This window comes from Cnephaeus nilssonii (assembly GCF_951640355.1).
Source record: "Cnephaeus nilssonii genome assembly, chromosome: 10".
Lineage (NCBI taxonomy): Eukaryota > Metazoa > Chordata > Mammalia > Chiroptera > Vespertilionidae > Cnephaeus > Cnephaeus nilssonii.
This window is the reverse complement of record NC_137081.1, coordinates 44727556-44740886: the sequence shown is the minus strand read 5'-3', so window position 1 is coordinate 44740886 and position 13331 is coordinate 44727556. Positions and strand designations below refer to the sequence as shown.

The 13331-nt window shown below is 40.4% G+C and overlaps 1 protein-coding gene across 11 annotated transcripts in view; it reads left to right on the top strand.

The window, feature by feature from the left end:
* RAPGEF4 (Rap guanine nucleotide exchange factor 4) overlaps nucleotides 1-8392 on the top strand; it is a 269856-nt gene extending 261464 nt beyond the window's left edge. For 6 of the 11 annotated variants that reach the window (XM_079782138.1, XM_079782137.1, XM_079782136.1 and 3 more), the window contains 2 exons: nucleotides 3917-3971; nucleotides 7194-8391. In XM_079782138.1, coding sequence (XP_079638264.1) covers nucleotides 3917-3971; nucleotides 7194-7321 — 183 coding nt within the window. In that variant the 3' untranslated portion in view covers nucleotides 7322-8391. Of the gene's footprint in view, nucleotides 1-3916; nucleotides 3972-7193 lie in introns of all 11 variants that reach the window. The other 5 variants (XM_079782135.1, XM_079782142.1, XM_079782133.1 and 2 more) reach the window with 2 other exon arrangements.
* Nucleotides 8393-13331: the final 4939 nt, after the last annotated feature.

Sequence of the window (13331 nt, the reverse complement as noted above, 5' to 3'; positions counted from 1 at the left end):
GCTAAACCCATTGCTTGTTGTGGCTTCGGAGCTCAGAGCTAGGGTCAATGGGTAAAAAGCAAAGGGAGAAAAACTTTGACTCGAAAAAGAAATTTCTAGTAGAAAAGTGTAAAACGTGAACGGGACTTTTCTCAGAGGGTAATGAGTTCCTTGTTGCTGGTTGCATTTGAACAGTGGGAAGCCCCTGGTTGTGGGCAAGTTACAAACCTCATTGCAAAACCAGATTTAGATTTCCCAATTAAACTGAAGTTACCTTTGAGTGCAATTATAAAGGATATGTCAAAATTAAAACCATTGTTAAAATTAATCAAAGATTTGGGAAGGTAGAATGAACTCCCGAGCTGGAAATTACTGATTTAAACAATTGTTCTCACTTTTTAAACTACATAATGAGCTAAAAATTATGAAGCTTCGGAGTATAGCTATAAAGCGTCGTCTCAAACTAAAGTCAGAATGAAATGTTTTAGCTTTCAGAACGAAAAAGCAGAACAATTACTCCCTACAGAATGGCATGGGAAGAGGTTTCTGACCCCAGCTAATTGTTTTATTTTTCTTCCGAGGGGCCCACTGGCAGCATCTCCCGGGGTTTTCAGTAATTACACTCCATTCAATATCTGAAGAATTACAATAATTCTACATGGGATATACTGGTGCCCTTCAGATGCAAAGTCTTTAGAGAAGCGAAAAAACAACTTAAAGTAAATTAGCAGGAAGATTATCCTAGTTACTGTTTATTTCCGGGCTCCATATATCAGAGGCCAATTATACATTGTCTGCTACCGTTTCTCGGAGGTGTCTGTCGTGTGTTCCTCATGCCGATCAACAGACGTGCTGGTTTTTAGGATCCTTTAGAAAAGTGAGGTCTGAACTTTCCCGATCGCCTCTTTATTCAACGCAGATACCTGTCACCGAATGCTTGCCAGTCCTTGAAGCTGGGGTGTTCAGCGAAGTCCAATGAGTGTTCACACATGTATTTCTAAAGCTTTGACTCTGCCCTAGCCAGTTCTGCTCCGTGGGTAGAACATCAGCCCGTGGACTGAAGGGTGCTGGGTTGGAGTCCAGTCAGGGGCATGTACCTCGGTTGCAGGTTCCCCAGCCCTGATTGGGGTGCACGCAAGAGGCAGCCAATCGATGTGTCTCTCTCATATAGATGTTTCTCTCTGTCTCTCCCTCTCCCTTCCACTCTCTCTAAAAATCAATGGGGAAAAAAATATCCTCAGGTGAGGATTAACAAAAATAAAATAAAATAAAGCTTTGACTCTTCTAGGAGTTTTTGTTCTGCCAAATAAGTTGCTTTTTTTTTTTTTTTAAACACTACATAAGCTTCCTCAAAGTCACTTTCTATACTTTGGCGCCAAGGGTACATGAGAGAAGACAGCAAGGAATGGTATTCATTATACAGCCACTCAGAGATTAGAAAGTCTCCCATCTGGGCTGGAGGCTTCTCCATTTTCTGTAGTGTTAGAATACATCCGCCATCTCTCAGGACTCCCTTTGGCGTCTGAGCAGCAAAGTTACTAATGTGGATTTTCTAATCAAAGAAAACAGAATAATTTCAAGGAAAACATCAAAAGTGCATTATTCAAAGTAATGTCCATCGCTAGCTACACATTTCCCCATCCTTCAGGTAATTTGTGGATACCATCCCAATAGAACTTTTCTTGTTTTGAGGCAAACCATTCAGAGACCCAATTTTCCACTTCTTTGTACGTTTTGAAGTGCTGCTCAGAAAGTGCGTGTGCCATCGATGGGAACAAGTGGTAATCTGAAGGAGCAAGGTCTGGTGAATACAGCGGGTGGGTTAATACTTCCCCGGCAAGATCTTTTAACTGGTTTTGAAGTGTGTGATGGTGCATCATCATGAAGCAAAATTACTTTGCTGTGTCTTCTGGCACATTCTGGTCGTTTCACGATCAAAGCGTGGTTCAAATTGATTATTTGTTGTCGGGAGCAATCAGTAGTAACGGTTTCACCTGGTTTTAGAAGCTCATAATACACCACACCTTCCTGATCCCACCAAACGCAGAGCATTGTCTTCTTTCCGAAGTGATTTGGCCTTACAGTTGATGTTGATGGTTGACCTGGATCAACCCATGATTTTGTGCATTTGGGATTCTCAAAATAAATCCCTTTTCATCACCAGTCACAATTCGATGCAAAAAAGACTTTCTTTCGTGCCATTGAAACAACATTTTACTGATGACTTTTCAGTTTTCCATTTGTCTTTCGTTCAGTTGATGTGGCACCCATTTTCCTTCCTTTAACATCTTTCCCATTGCTTGTAAACGATCAGAAATTGTTTGCTGAGCAACGTTTAATCTTTCTGCAAGTTGTTCTTGAGTTTGGCACGCATCTTCATCCAATAATGCTTGTAATAGTTGGTCTTCAAACTTTTTCGGTTGACCTGGACGTTCTTTGTCTTTCACATCGAAATCATCATTTTTAAAGCGTTTAAACCAGTGTTCACAAGTATCTTGAGATGGAGCATGTTCACCATAAGCTTCCAGAAGTATATGATAACTTTCAGCAGCACTTTTCTTCAAAATAAAGTAATGAATTAAAACTTTCCACAAATGCTCTTTTTTTGGCACAAAATTTGACATTTTTAAACATAAAAATATCTATGATGTTAACACCTTTAGAAAATTTGACATTTGAAGCTTGCTGTCAATACAACCCCCCCCCCCCCCACACACACACACACACTCCTTTCTTCTCTTGTTTTTAACTAAGTTTAGTAAAGTACAAAGTATTTCCTAATAAGTCTTTTTTAAAATATATTTTTATTCTTTTCAGAGAGCAAGGGAGAGGGAGAGAGAAATAGAAACATCAATGATGAGAGAGAATCAATGATGGGCTGCCTCCTGCACACCACACACTGGGGATTGAGCCTGCAACTGGGGCATATGCCCGATCAGGAATTGAACCATGAACTCCTAGTTCATCGATCGGTGCTCAACCACTGAGCCATGCCGGCTGGGCCCTAATAAGTCTTTATGGCAACAAAATTTTACAAAGAAATTAATATTACTTAATGACAAAATTAACAAAGGTTAAATAAATTATGATCCATCCATATGATTGAATACCTACTTATTTTAAAAATGTTTTAAAATGCAATCAATATTTAAAATAGTCACTGTGTCATGTGAAAAATTTAAGTTAAAAATAGATATGACTTCAATTTTTTAAAAAATATGCTGTTATATATGTAGTTTTAAAGCATTAGAAACAAATATACCAAAATATTAATGAAGTTCCTCTGTTGTGTGATATTCTGAGTGGTTTTTACTTTGCTCTTAACATTTTCTGTATTTTTTTAAATGTGCATATGTGAGTGTTATAGTCAGAAAGGAGGGAGGGAGATTAACATTAAAACACACACTTTTGCTGGAAATTAGGAAGGTCCGTACTATGTAGGGCATAGAAAACTGTACAGGTAGAACATTTTGACTATGACTGTTCAGTCAGTATGATCTGATACCTCATTACTGAGTCCTCTTTACTTTGAGGAACTTGACAAGCTACACCTTCTCCAAATCTGGGATAGTTACAAATTCTCCTACAAATTCAGAGTGACCTCCAGAAGGTGAGAGCGAGTCCTCAGGAGTAAGAGCCTCAGGAACCACAGATTGCTTTTTTGTGTCCCGGGGAGCAGGCAAGCGATGGAGGGGAATCACACCATTGGTGTTCCCCACGTGAAAAATGCCTCGTGTGCATGAGTGTGGGTGGGTGCTCTTTCAAGTACGTAAGCAGGCTCTGCATCAGCCAGTTGCCTCCAGATGGTCAGCATCTCCGAAGAGGCTGTTTCTCCGGGGCCCAGGGATTGCTGAAATAAATAATGGCTTGTTTTCCTTTCCGGATTAGACACTAAGCTTACTTGCATTTCAGTCTTTTTTCTTTGTTTTCTTTTTAGCGCATGATTGCAAATACTGCCCGGACAGTGAGATACTGCAGAAGCCAACCTTTCAGTAAGTTCAATGTTGCAATATGGATCTCTGGTGGTTGAGTCCTTTTTTCGTGAGCCTACGGAGACATCCGAGGAGTCTGGACAATATTTGATTGTCAGAGACACTTTGGAGCATGAAATCCTTGAGATAGGAGCCTGAGTTTAAGGATGTTCTAGTTGTTAAACCAGAAAATAACCACAGGAATATTACTTTATGAATGAACTTAACGAGAATTGACTTGCTCTTTCCAGTGCGGCTAGAGACAACTAAGGCATGATTGCCAGTGAATCCTGCCTCAGACCAACTCTCTTAATGACTCCCTGCTTGATGGTGAGAAATTCCCATCAAGTCCTGATGACTCAGTTCTGTCGTTTCTAAGCCGGGAGAGATAATGTTTGTTTCTTGCGGTGTTGCAAGAATGCATTAATGTGCATAGCACATTCGTAAAAGGTTCCATAGCAGGAATTGATGTTATATTTCTAGCATTCCCAGGGGAACGTAGGGTGCTCTTCTTAAATCTGAAGCTATAGCACAATAACTAGTATAACACAATGCTTTCCTGTAAAGCTACTCGTAACAATAAATAACCATTTGAAACTGGAGTTAAGTTGCATCATAGCACAGGTTCAGCATGCCAGACCAGTGCTACTGTTCCCTCTGGGCTGGGACTTTGGGTGGGGGTTGGGGCATTGGCTCCCTCAAAGTGGGCTGGGAGTGAGAAGGTGGCCACTGTCAAGGTTTTTGCTAGCGTCATCTATGAGTCACTTGAAGTCACTTGGCTCATTAAGTCAACATGATAACTTGACATAAACATGATTGTGAGGCTACCAGTACCTTCCCCTCCAATTAACCTATTGCTAAGAGACTAAAAAGTCCTGGTTTTATTCCTCAGCGCTGTCTTTGCTCTTAGCACAAGACTGGCCAAAGCAAGGGTTTGCTAACATGGGATGCCAGAATTGCTAAATGTTAACTTTTTCAATGTACAGCAGAAATAATCTAGGAAAAATAACCTCGACTTGGAGAGCAAGTAGGCCTTTAAAAAATTGATTCCAATGGTGGTGCCTCTCGTCCTTCCTAAGTGAGAATAGCCTTGCACATCAGCCACGCCTATGTGGATTCTGCGAGTTAGTGTCTCACAGCTCTTCCTCTAGTAACTTGCTCTATAAATAAAGACATGGCCATAAAGCAGTTACACAAGTGAATATGAGGATCTATACAAGTGATGCCAATCTACAACAAGGGTTTATAATCTAGAATCCGTGGCCCTTCTGGGGTCCAGGAAATTCCTGAAATTGTAAATATTCGTAAAATCTTGTGTGGCTGAGAAGGTTCGTAGCCTTGAGAAAGTTCTCAATGAGGTCTAAGAACCATGATAAAGTATGTTTTGTTCCATAAGCCTCTTGGGAAGTAAATCCCCATCTGCCTACATTTTCTCCTAGTGCTCTGGGGAAAAATTTATATATATATATATCTCCAGTGCATTTGTTAAAGTTATCAGTAACTGATGGTAAACAACAGCTGCTCAGCTCTGAAGTCAACAATCTATAGATAAAGTATAGGAATAGATTCATAAACATCATGGGAATATGTACAATGTAATTACAGTATATTGTACGTGTGGCATACACTGCCAATGAGAAGCGAGAAAGCGAAGCACTGTGGTATTATTTATATGTGATAATTATACTGATGAGTTTCTTTTTAGAGTGCGTAGGGGCCTTTGTATCTTCTCTCTGCTTTTCTGTGCTCAGACCTGCAGCACTCCCCTGCGCCCCTCAGGCAGATGGCCTTCTAACTGTCTTTGGGAGTGGCATGAGCATCTGAGAAGAGTACATGAACTGCGGAAGGCGGGCGCTGTGGCAGAGAGTACACTAGTCTGGAGTCCAGACTCTGACTTGGCCACGCCTGGTGTCCCACTACTATATAGGAGCCCCACACCAGTGATCTATGGGGCAGAGGTGGCCCAAGGACCACAGAGGAATTGTTGGGTCTAAACCAAGCATTTTTTAACCTTTTATTTTAAAACTAGAGGCCCGGTGCACAAAATTTGTGCACTGGGGGGGGGGGGCGTCCCTCAACCCAGCCTGTGCTCTCTTGCAGTCTGGGACCCCTGGCTCCTTCCCACCTGCTTGCAGCGGAGGTGGGAGAGGCTCCGGCCACTGCCGCCGTGCTTGCCAGCTGTGAGCCCGGCTTCTGGCTAAGCGGTGTTCCCCCTGTGGGAGTGCACTGACCACCAGGGGGGCAGCTCCTGTGTTGAGCATCTGCCCCCTGGTGGTCAGTGCATGTCATAGCGACGGGTCATTCTGCTGGTCGTTCCACCATTCGGTCGATTTGCATATTAGGGTTTTATTTTATAGGATAATGTCACCGTTTAATAAGAGAGAATTCCCAGGGAAGACATTCAGATTTCTCATGTCTCTAGAAAAATAGGAAGATCTGGCAACTCAGGGTGCAGATGCAGAAGACGGGTCTGTGTCTCTTATTCACCACTGTCCGAGTCAGCCTTCCTCATTCGTGTCTATGCCCTGCATAGGGCGGGGAGCATTTGATCCTTCTTTCAGCTGGGTTTAGGGAAACCAGTCAATCACATAGCTCTGTTGCTCACATGTCTGGGGGAATGAATGAGAATAGAATGGTAACTGAGATTTCAGAAGTGACATCAGAGGATCAAAGGTCTAGCAGAAGTCATGACTTCACCCCATGAGTTGCTTTTTCTGGATATGAAGACCTCTAAGAACAGACATCCTGAGCAGTTATGTTGTATATTGAATGCAAGTAACAAAGGGAGCTGGTGATCATAATCTCACTTGGCTTGCTTCAGGCCAGCCCGAGTTTTAAGTGCTTTTGTTAGAAGCTAACGAAAACTGCCCTTTGTCATTAGTCAGCATCTGATTGAGAGGGGCCAGAGATCAGAGTCTGATACAAAGGCAGGATGGTTTGGGGAAACAATTTTAATGTATAACCAGGGACTCTCGGGTGCTGCTTTCACTTCATTTTTAGTGCCTTTTTTTTTTTTTTACAACATGAGATGCAAAGGAAAATGATCAAAATAGGTGATTCCAGGGAAGAAAAGGGTGAGAGGGAGGAGATGGACCATCCAAGTGGAAACATTTCAATGAATATGGCATTGTTGAAAGGTCTTGATGGAACCCAGCAATGTAAGATGAATATAATAAGTAGCTGGAGAAAATAAAGTGTATCTTACATGCATATATTGTGCAATTCCAATTCTCTTTCCAACAGATCTTGACGCAGCTCAAGCTAATAAGAACCATCAGGATGTCCGGAGTTATGTACGGCAATTAAATGTGATTGACAACCAGAGAACTTTATCACAGATGTCACACCGGTTAGAGCCTCGTCGACCATAGACATTTAAAGTGCCCAGAACAATGGTTTGCCTCCAGTCCACAGTCTTTCAAAAATGGCATTTATGCTACTGCTGACTGTATTGTCACTAGAGAATGCTACAAAGCAAGCAAAAACACATCCTGAGACCGCTCAGGGCTGCATTCAGCTTACCAGCGTCATGACAAGAGAAGAAGTTATTTGCATCAAGCTTGCACTCTCTAGCATAGGAATCTCCAGTTTGTAGTTACCCAATTTCATTTCCAATCATGCCATCTTCTTTGCTGAAGCATAAAATAAGACCTACATGAAGAGTTTGGTAGAAATACTACTGTCAAGAGAAATATCAAGTCTGACATTTTTTCTAAGAATGTTTGCAAGGTAAGATGTGCTACAAATGGGATTTATTTGGATACATCAGTGGTCGTATAGTTTCATATTTTTTATCTCAACTTCTTGATTTGGAGCATGAGAATTTTGGAAGGTGTTGAGGAATTAATATAAATCCAAATTATAGGTTGTATTCTGCCATCTTTATAGTCTTCCCTCTGAAGGAATTGAACCTGACCATATTCCTATAAAACATTATGACTCTTTATATAATTTAGGGAGGACCAGTCTGTAATTTCTGAATGATATAGAATAATATTTATGTTTACAATGTAACTTTTTTAAACTTTCAAATCAGGATTACATAATAAAAATTCCACTAAGAAACTCCAAGGTTCTTAAAATTGCCAGTGTTTAGATTTAAAAAATAATAATACCATTTCAGAAGAGCACAATATGCACAAAAAATTTTTCAAAATTAAAATATTTTCCTGGGCATTAAAAAATCTTTACTATTGGCTAATTATTGTTACTGATAAAAAAATACATATTTTCTGGACTTAAATGTTATTACAAATACCTTAATTTTCAGCAATTGTTTTGCACTTTCAAGTAGATTGTATATAGTTCATTCAATCGATGGTATAGTTATTTATTTGCTACATGATAGATATTGTGCCAAATAATTACTTTTTATTTATTTTATTTAGTATGTAATTTTGGGTACATTTCTTCCTGTTTTCACAATTAAGCTACATTTTATGTGTAGGAATTGTATGTATGTATATCTTCTGTAAATAACATCTAGTAGCTTCATTAAATACAATTGTTGACAAGAAATGGTTCTGTTCTCAATTCCTATAATATGGGAGGGGTAATTATTTGGTATAGTGGGGTTCTGAATTTTAAAATTCAAATAAAATTCACATACTATAAAAGTCACTCTTTTAATGGGTACTATTCAGTGGTTTTTGGTATATTCACAGGATTGTTCAACCATCCTCACATTATAACTCCAAACGTTCTCTTCATTCCTAAAAGAAACACATACCCATTAGTGGTCACTCCTCATTCTCTTTTCTTCCCAGTCTCTGGAAACCACTAATTTATTTTTTGTCTATGTAGATGGTCGTACAGTTTCATATTTTTTAACTCAACTTATTTACCTATTTTGGGTATCTTTTAATAAATGGAATCATATGTGTAGCCTTTTGTGTCTTATTTCTTTTACTACGCATAATGTTTTCAAGTTCACACATGTTATTGCATGTATAAGTACTTCGCTATTTTTTTATGGCTGAATAATATTCCGTGGTATCGATATACCACATGCTATTTGTCCATTCGTCAGTGGACACTTGGGCTGTTTCCACTCTGGGGGTATTAGGAATGCTGCTGGTATGAAGGGGCACTGAGTTTCAGAAATGCCTATTGAGGAGCCTCCTACCATTTCTCAGTGGTTTAAGCACTTAGTAAATATTTGGTTAAGAAATTTTCCAAAATCCTCTAAATTTCAGACATCTCTATTTTTTAATATCAACGTTTGCCAGAGTGTATTCCAAGCTATACTAATTTCACATGCTTTTTTAAAATCCAAAAACAGATACACAACTGCAAAGCAAAAAAATATAACCAAATGGTATCTTCAAATCAATCTGGGAACCACTGTGTAATATTACCCCATTCTTAGAAATGATTCTTAATATTCATTAACATATTAAAGGTTCTGAGAAGTCCTGCTATAATCCTTTTTACCATCCCACAGTCAAGCCCACGTTGAGAAATGCTAAAACAGGCAAATGCCTTTCTGTGTCAAACACATAGCAGTTCGAGGGAGGTTCTTTGGGGAGGGATTTTGTTGCATGTAGTATTATGCCTCATACCAGAGTGGTACACAATGCTTGGAATTTACTAGAGAAAAAAAAAACCACGAAAGTCACTGAGTAAATTTTCTTGAAGTCATTATTGTTCGGCATTTCACTGTCTCATAGACCTCAAAACCAGCTGTAAGGTTTCCACTTACATTTTTTTCCTTTTCTAGATTATTTTTATAGATGACAAATAATGCCAAAAGCCAATCCCTTGGACATCCTTACTCCTGTTTTGTTCTTAGTTACTCCTTCCATACTTAAGACTGATAGCCAATGTCTGACAACTCCTTTCCTCCAATTCCATGGTGACTGGCCCCTTAGGACCTTATTTTAATTCAGTTTCCACATTGTTCAAAATTAACACATATTCTTCCATGTATATTCCCCTGGGTCTTCCAAATGAGAATAACTATTGCTGTACTTAATTTAAAAAAGTAGGAAATTTTTAATTATGTCTCACTTCTTTGAAAATGTACTAAACTCTATTATTCAAGGTAGTGATGGCCAAGTAAAAGCATTCACATTCTAAAAACGGAGAGTAGTAGCCAAGCAACCCTTCCTGAAGCAGGAGCTGCAGTTAATATTTTCAACCTTGCAAACAAGCCAAAAGAAAATGAGATGCCCGCAGGGTCACAAGGAGGATAATGAGGTTTGCAGAAGACATGAAAAAGAAGAAAGAATGTTTCTATCAAGAGTGCCCGTAGGAAATTATACATTTAAGTGTTTAACGCACCTGCTTAGCAAGGTCGCTGGTACAGAGCACAGGAGCTAAGCTGTTCCAGCAATGTTTGAATACCGTGCAGGTTAAATAGACGTCTTCTGAAATCAGTGGCATTTCCTCTGAAATATGAATGCAGATCAATGACTAACAGTGTGAGAAAATTCAAAGAAGTGTCATTCTGGTTTCAAATTGTGCTTATAATTTTCTAAAATCAGCATAGAATATGCGGTATGGTAAAAATGAACCCTTACTTTCAATAGCTTTTTATTTTTTTACTATTAATCTAAAAATGTTTTTTCTTTTCAGAATAATCTTAATTTTCTCTATTTGTCCTACATGGAGAAGAGTGTGCTGTTAGATGAGCCTGTCACAGCATCCCCTGCCTTATAAAGGAGAAGAACCTTTAACTTAATTATTGTTTGTTATCTTTCTGTTCATTCATTCATTTATTAGCAAATACTGGTTAAGGAGCTTACTGAATGCCAGACCCTCTTTGAGCTCAGGATTGAATGGTGAGAAAAACTAGAGGGTCCCTGTTCTTCTGGAGCTTATCATCCTACGGAAGAGACAGAAGATGACTCAAATAACCAAACAAAAAAATATAAAAACATTTCCAAGGAAGGATATGGTGTTGCAACAATATGTAACCAGGGGATTTAACCTGATCTGAGGTGAGGAAATGTTTCCTGTGGAAGTGACATTTGACCTGAACTCTGAAGGATGAAAATGCTAACTCAGCAGAGGGAGGAGGAGAATATGTTCTAAGAGGAAATAACCTTGACAGTGTGAAGTACGGAAAGTGGCAGAGCAGAGTGAGCTGGGTGAGCATGCTCCAAGCTGTGCTGGAGACCGAAGACTGGCTCAGAGCAGGCAACATCTCGCAGACCTTTTTAAGGAGCTTCCTCTTTTCCCCTAGAGCCGGTGCTGGGGGCAGGGGTTGCATTCATAATGGTGGCCCTTGGAGGGCAAGGTCATGGCTTTATTTTTGTTTTGTTTTTCTGCTTTTTTTTTTTAAATGGTGCATTTAAAAATGTTTACTTTTCATTATAGTTGCCATACAATATTTTATTAGTTTCAGGGCTACACTATAGTGATTCAACACTTTTATATGCCTTACAAAGTGATCATCACCATAAGTCTAGTAGCCTTCTGTCACCGTCCATAGTTAACACGATACAACTAACTCTGTTCCCCATGCTTCACCATCCATCCCTACGAAGGCCACTGCTTTATGACACCACCCAGCAGATGACTCATGGTGTCATCCCTAATTCCTTAATTCCTTTATTGTGCAGGCCGAAAGGTCGGACAGAGAAAATTGTGGATAGTGGCAACTATTAAAAAACATATTAAAATACTAAAAGTGGTGGATCCAGATTCTCACATAGAATCAAACACCATCTCTCCTCCTGACTTAGTCCATGCTGTGCCACATTAAACTTTTGTGATAGTAAAATATGCTTAACTTAATATTGACCATTTTAACCATTCTTTGAGTGTATAACTCAGTGGCATAAAGTGTAATCACACCGTTGTGCAACCATCACCACTCTCCCTTTCCACAGTTTTTCATCTTCAACTCCCTGTTACACAATGTCTCCCCACTTCCGCTTCCCCCAGCCCCTGGGAAGCACAATTCTACTTTCTATCTCTAGAATTTAGAGGTTACCCCATATAAGTGGTATCTTACAATATCTGTCCCTTTGTTTCACTTCGTTTGTTTGGTGTGTGTTTTTTAATCCTCATCTGAAGATTATTTTTCTATTGATTTCTAGAGAGAGTGGAAGGGAGGGAGGAAGGGGGTAGAGAGAGAAACATCAACATGAGAGAGACACATCACTGGTTGTCGCCTGCACACGCCCCAACTGGGGCTGAGGCACATACAATGGAGATAGGTGCACATGAATGGGAACTGAATCTGTGACCCTTTGGTCCCCAGGCTGACGCTATAACCACTGAGCACACTGACCAGGGCTACATAATATTTTTAAGGTTTATCCACATTGTAGCAAGTGTCAGAATTTTCTTCCTTTTTAAGCTGAAAATATATTGCTTTCATGCATATACCACCTTTTGTTTATCTGTTCATCCATTACTTAATTTGTTTCCACCTTTGGCATTGTGAATGATGGTGCTATGAACATGGGTGTACAGATACCTATTCAAGTCCCAGCTTTCAATTCTTTGGATATGTATCTAGAAGTGGAATTGTCAAATCTTATGGTAATTCTATGTCTGAGTTTTGGAGGGACTGCCATACTGACTTTCCCAGTTGCCGCACCATTTTATGGGCTACGTATAACATAGACCATGCTTACCTGTCTCCTTGGAGACAGGGTGCCAATGTATGGCATGGCTGCTGGGGAAAGCGGCCACTAGGGGCCCAGGCTCAGTGTGTAGAAGTTCATGCATGGAGCAGAAAGTTTTCTTTTGTCACTGTGCCCTCTTACGAGTCATGATAGCTCACCAGGCAGTCACAGCCCCAGAATCTTGGTCTGTCCTTGCTGCTCTGTGGCTATCAAACTACGGTTGCCTGCTGCCGGAGACGTGCAGATGGGAGAACTGGAGGAAATGTTACTAATCCCAAGAGAACAGTGGCGTGGGAATGGGAAAGTGCCTGCCTCGCCTTGCCTTGCTTCGGCTCCTTTGCCTGTGCTTATCCGGCAGTTAGGGGAGGTCAAGGATGATGCAACAGGAAGCCAGGATCTTTTGTTCTTGAGCAATTTAAATTTGGAAAGATTGGGGCCAAAGCTGTGCTCTAAAGGGAAGTGAGCACTGGCTCGTGGCTGCTAACACGGGAGCACCTACAGACTTGAGGAATAAAGAGAGACTGGGGCCAGGATACGTGAGAGCCGCCCAATTCGCAATAGTCTCCTTCCCCCCCCCCCCCCCCCCCCCCCGGCACCTGCAGGAAGGGTTCACACTCTAGGCAGCGAGAGTCAAGTGGAGTGGGATTCTACAATAGGAGGACCAGCACAGAGAATAATTGGAGCAAAAGTTGGCATAAAAGTCTTTAAAACGGGTTTTTGCGGCACCTGAGAATAAAAGTGGATTGGAAGATCCTCAGGAGGTGTCCATCCACTTACCTGGAGGCATGTAGCAAGTCTCTGG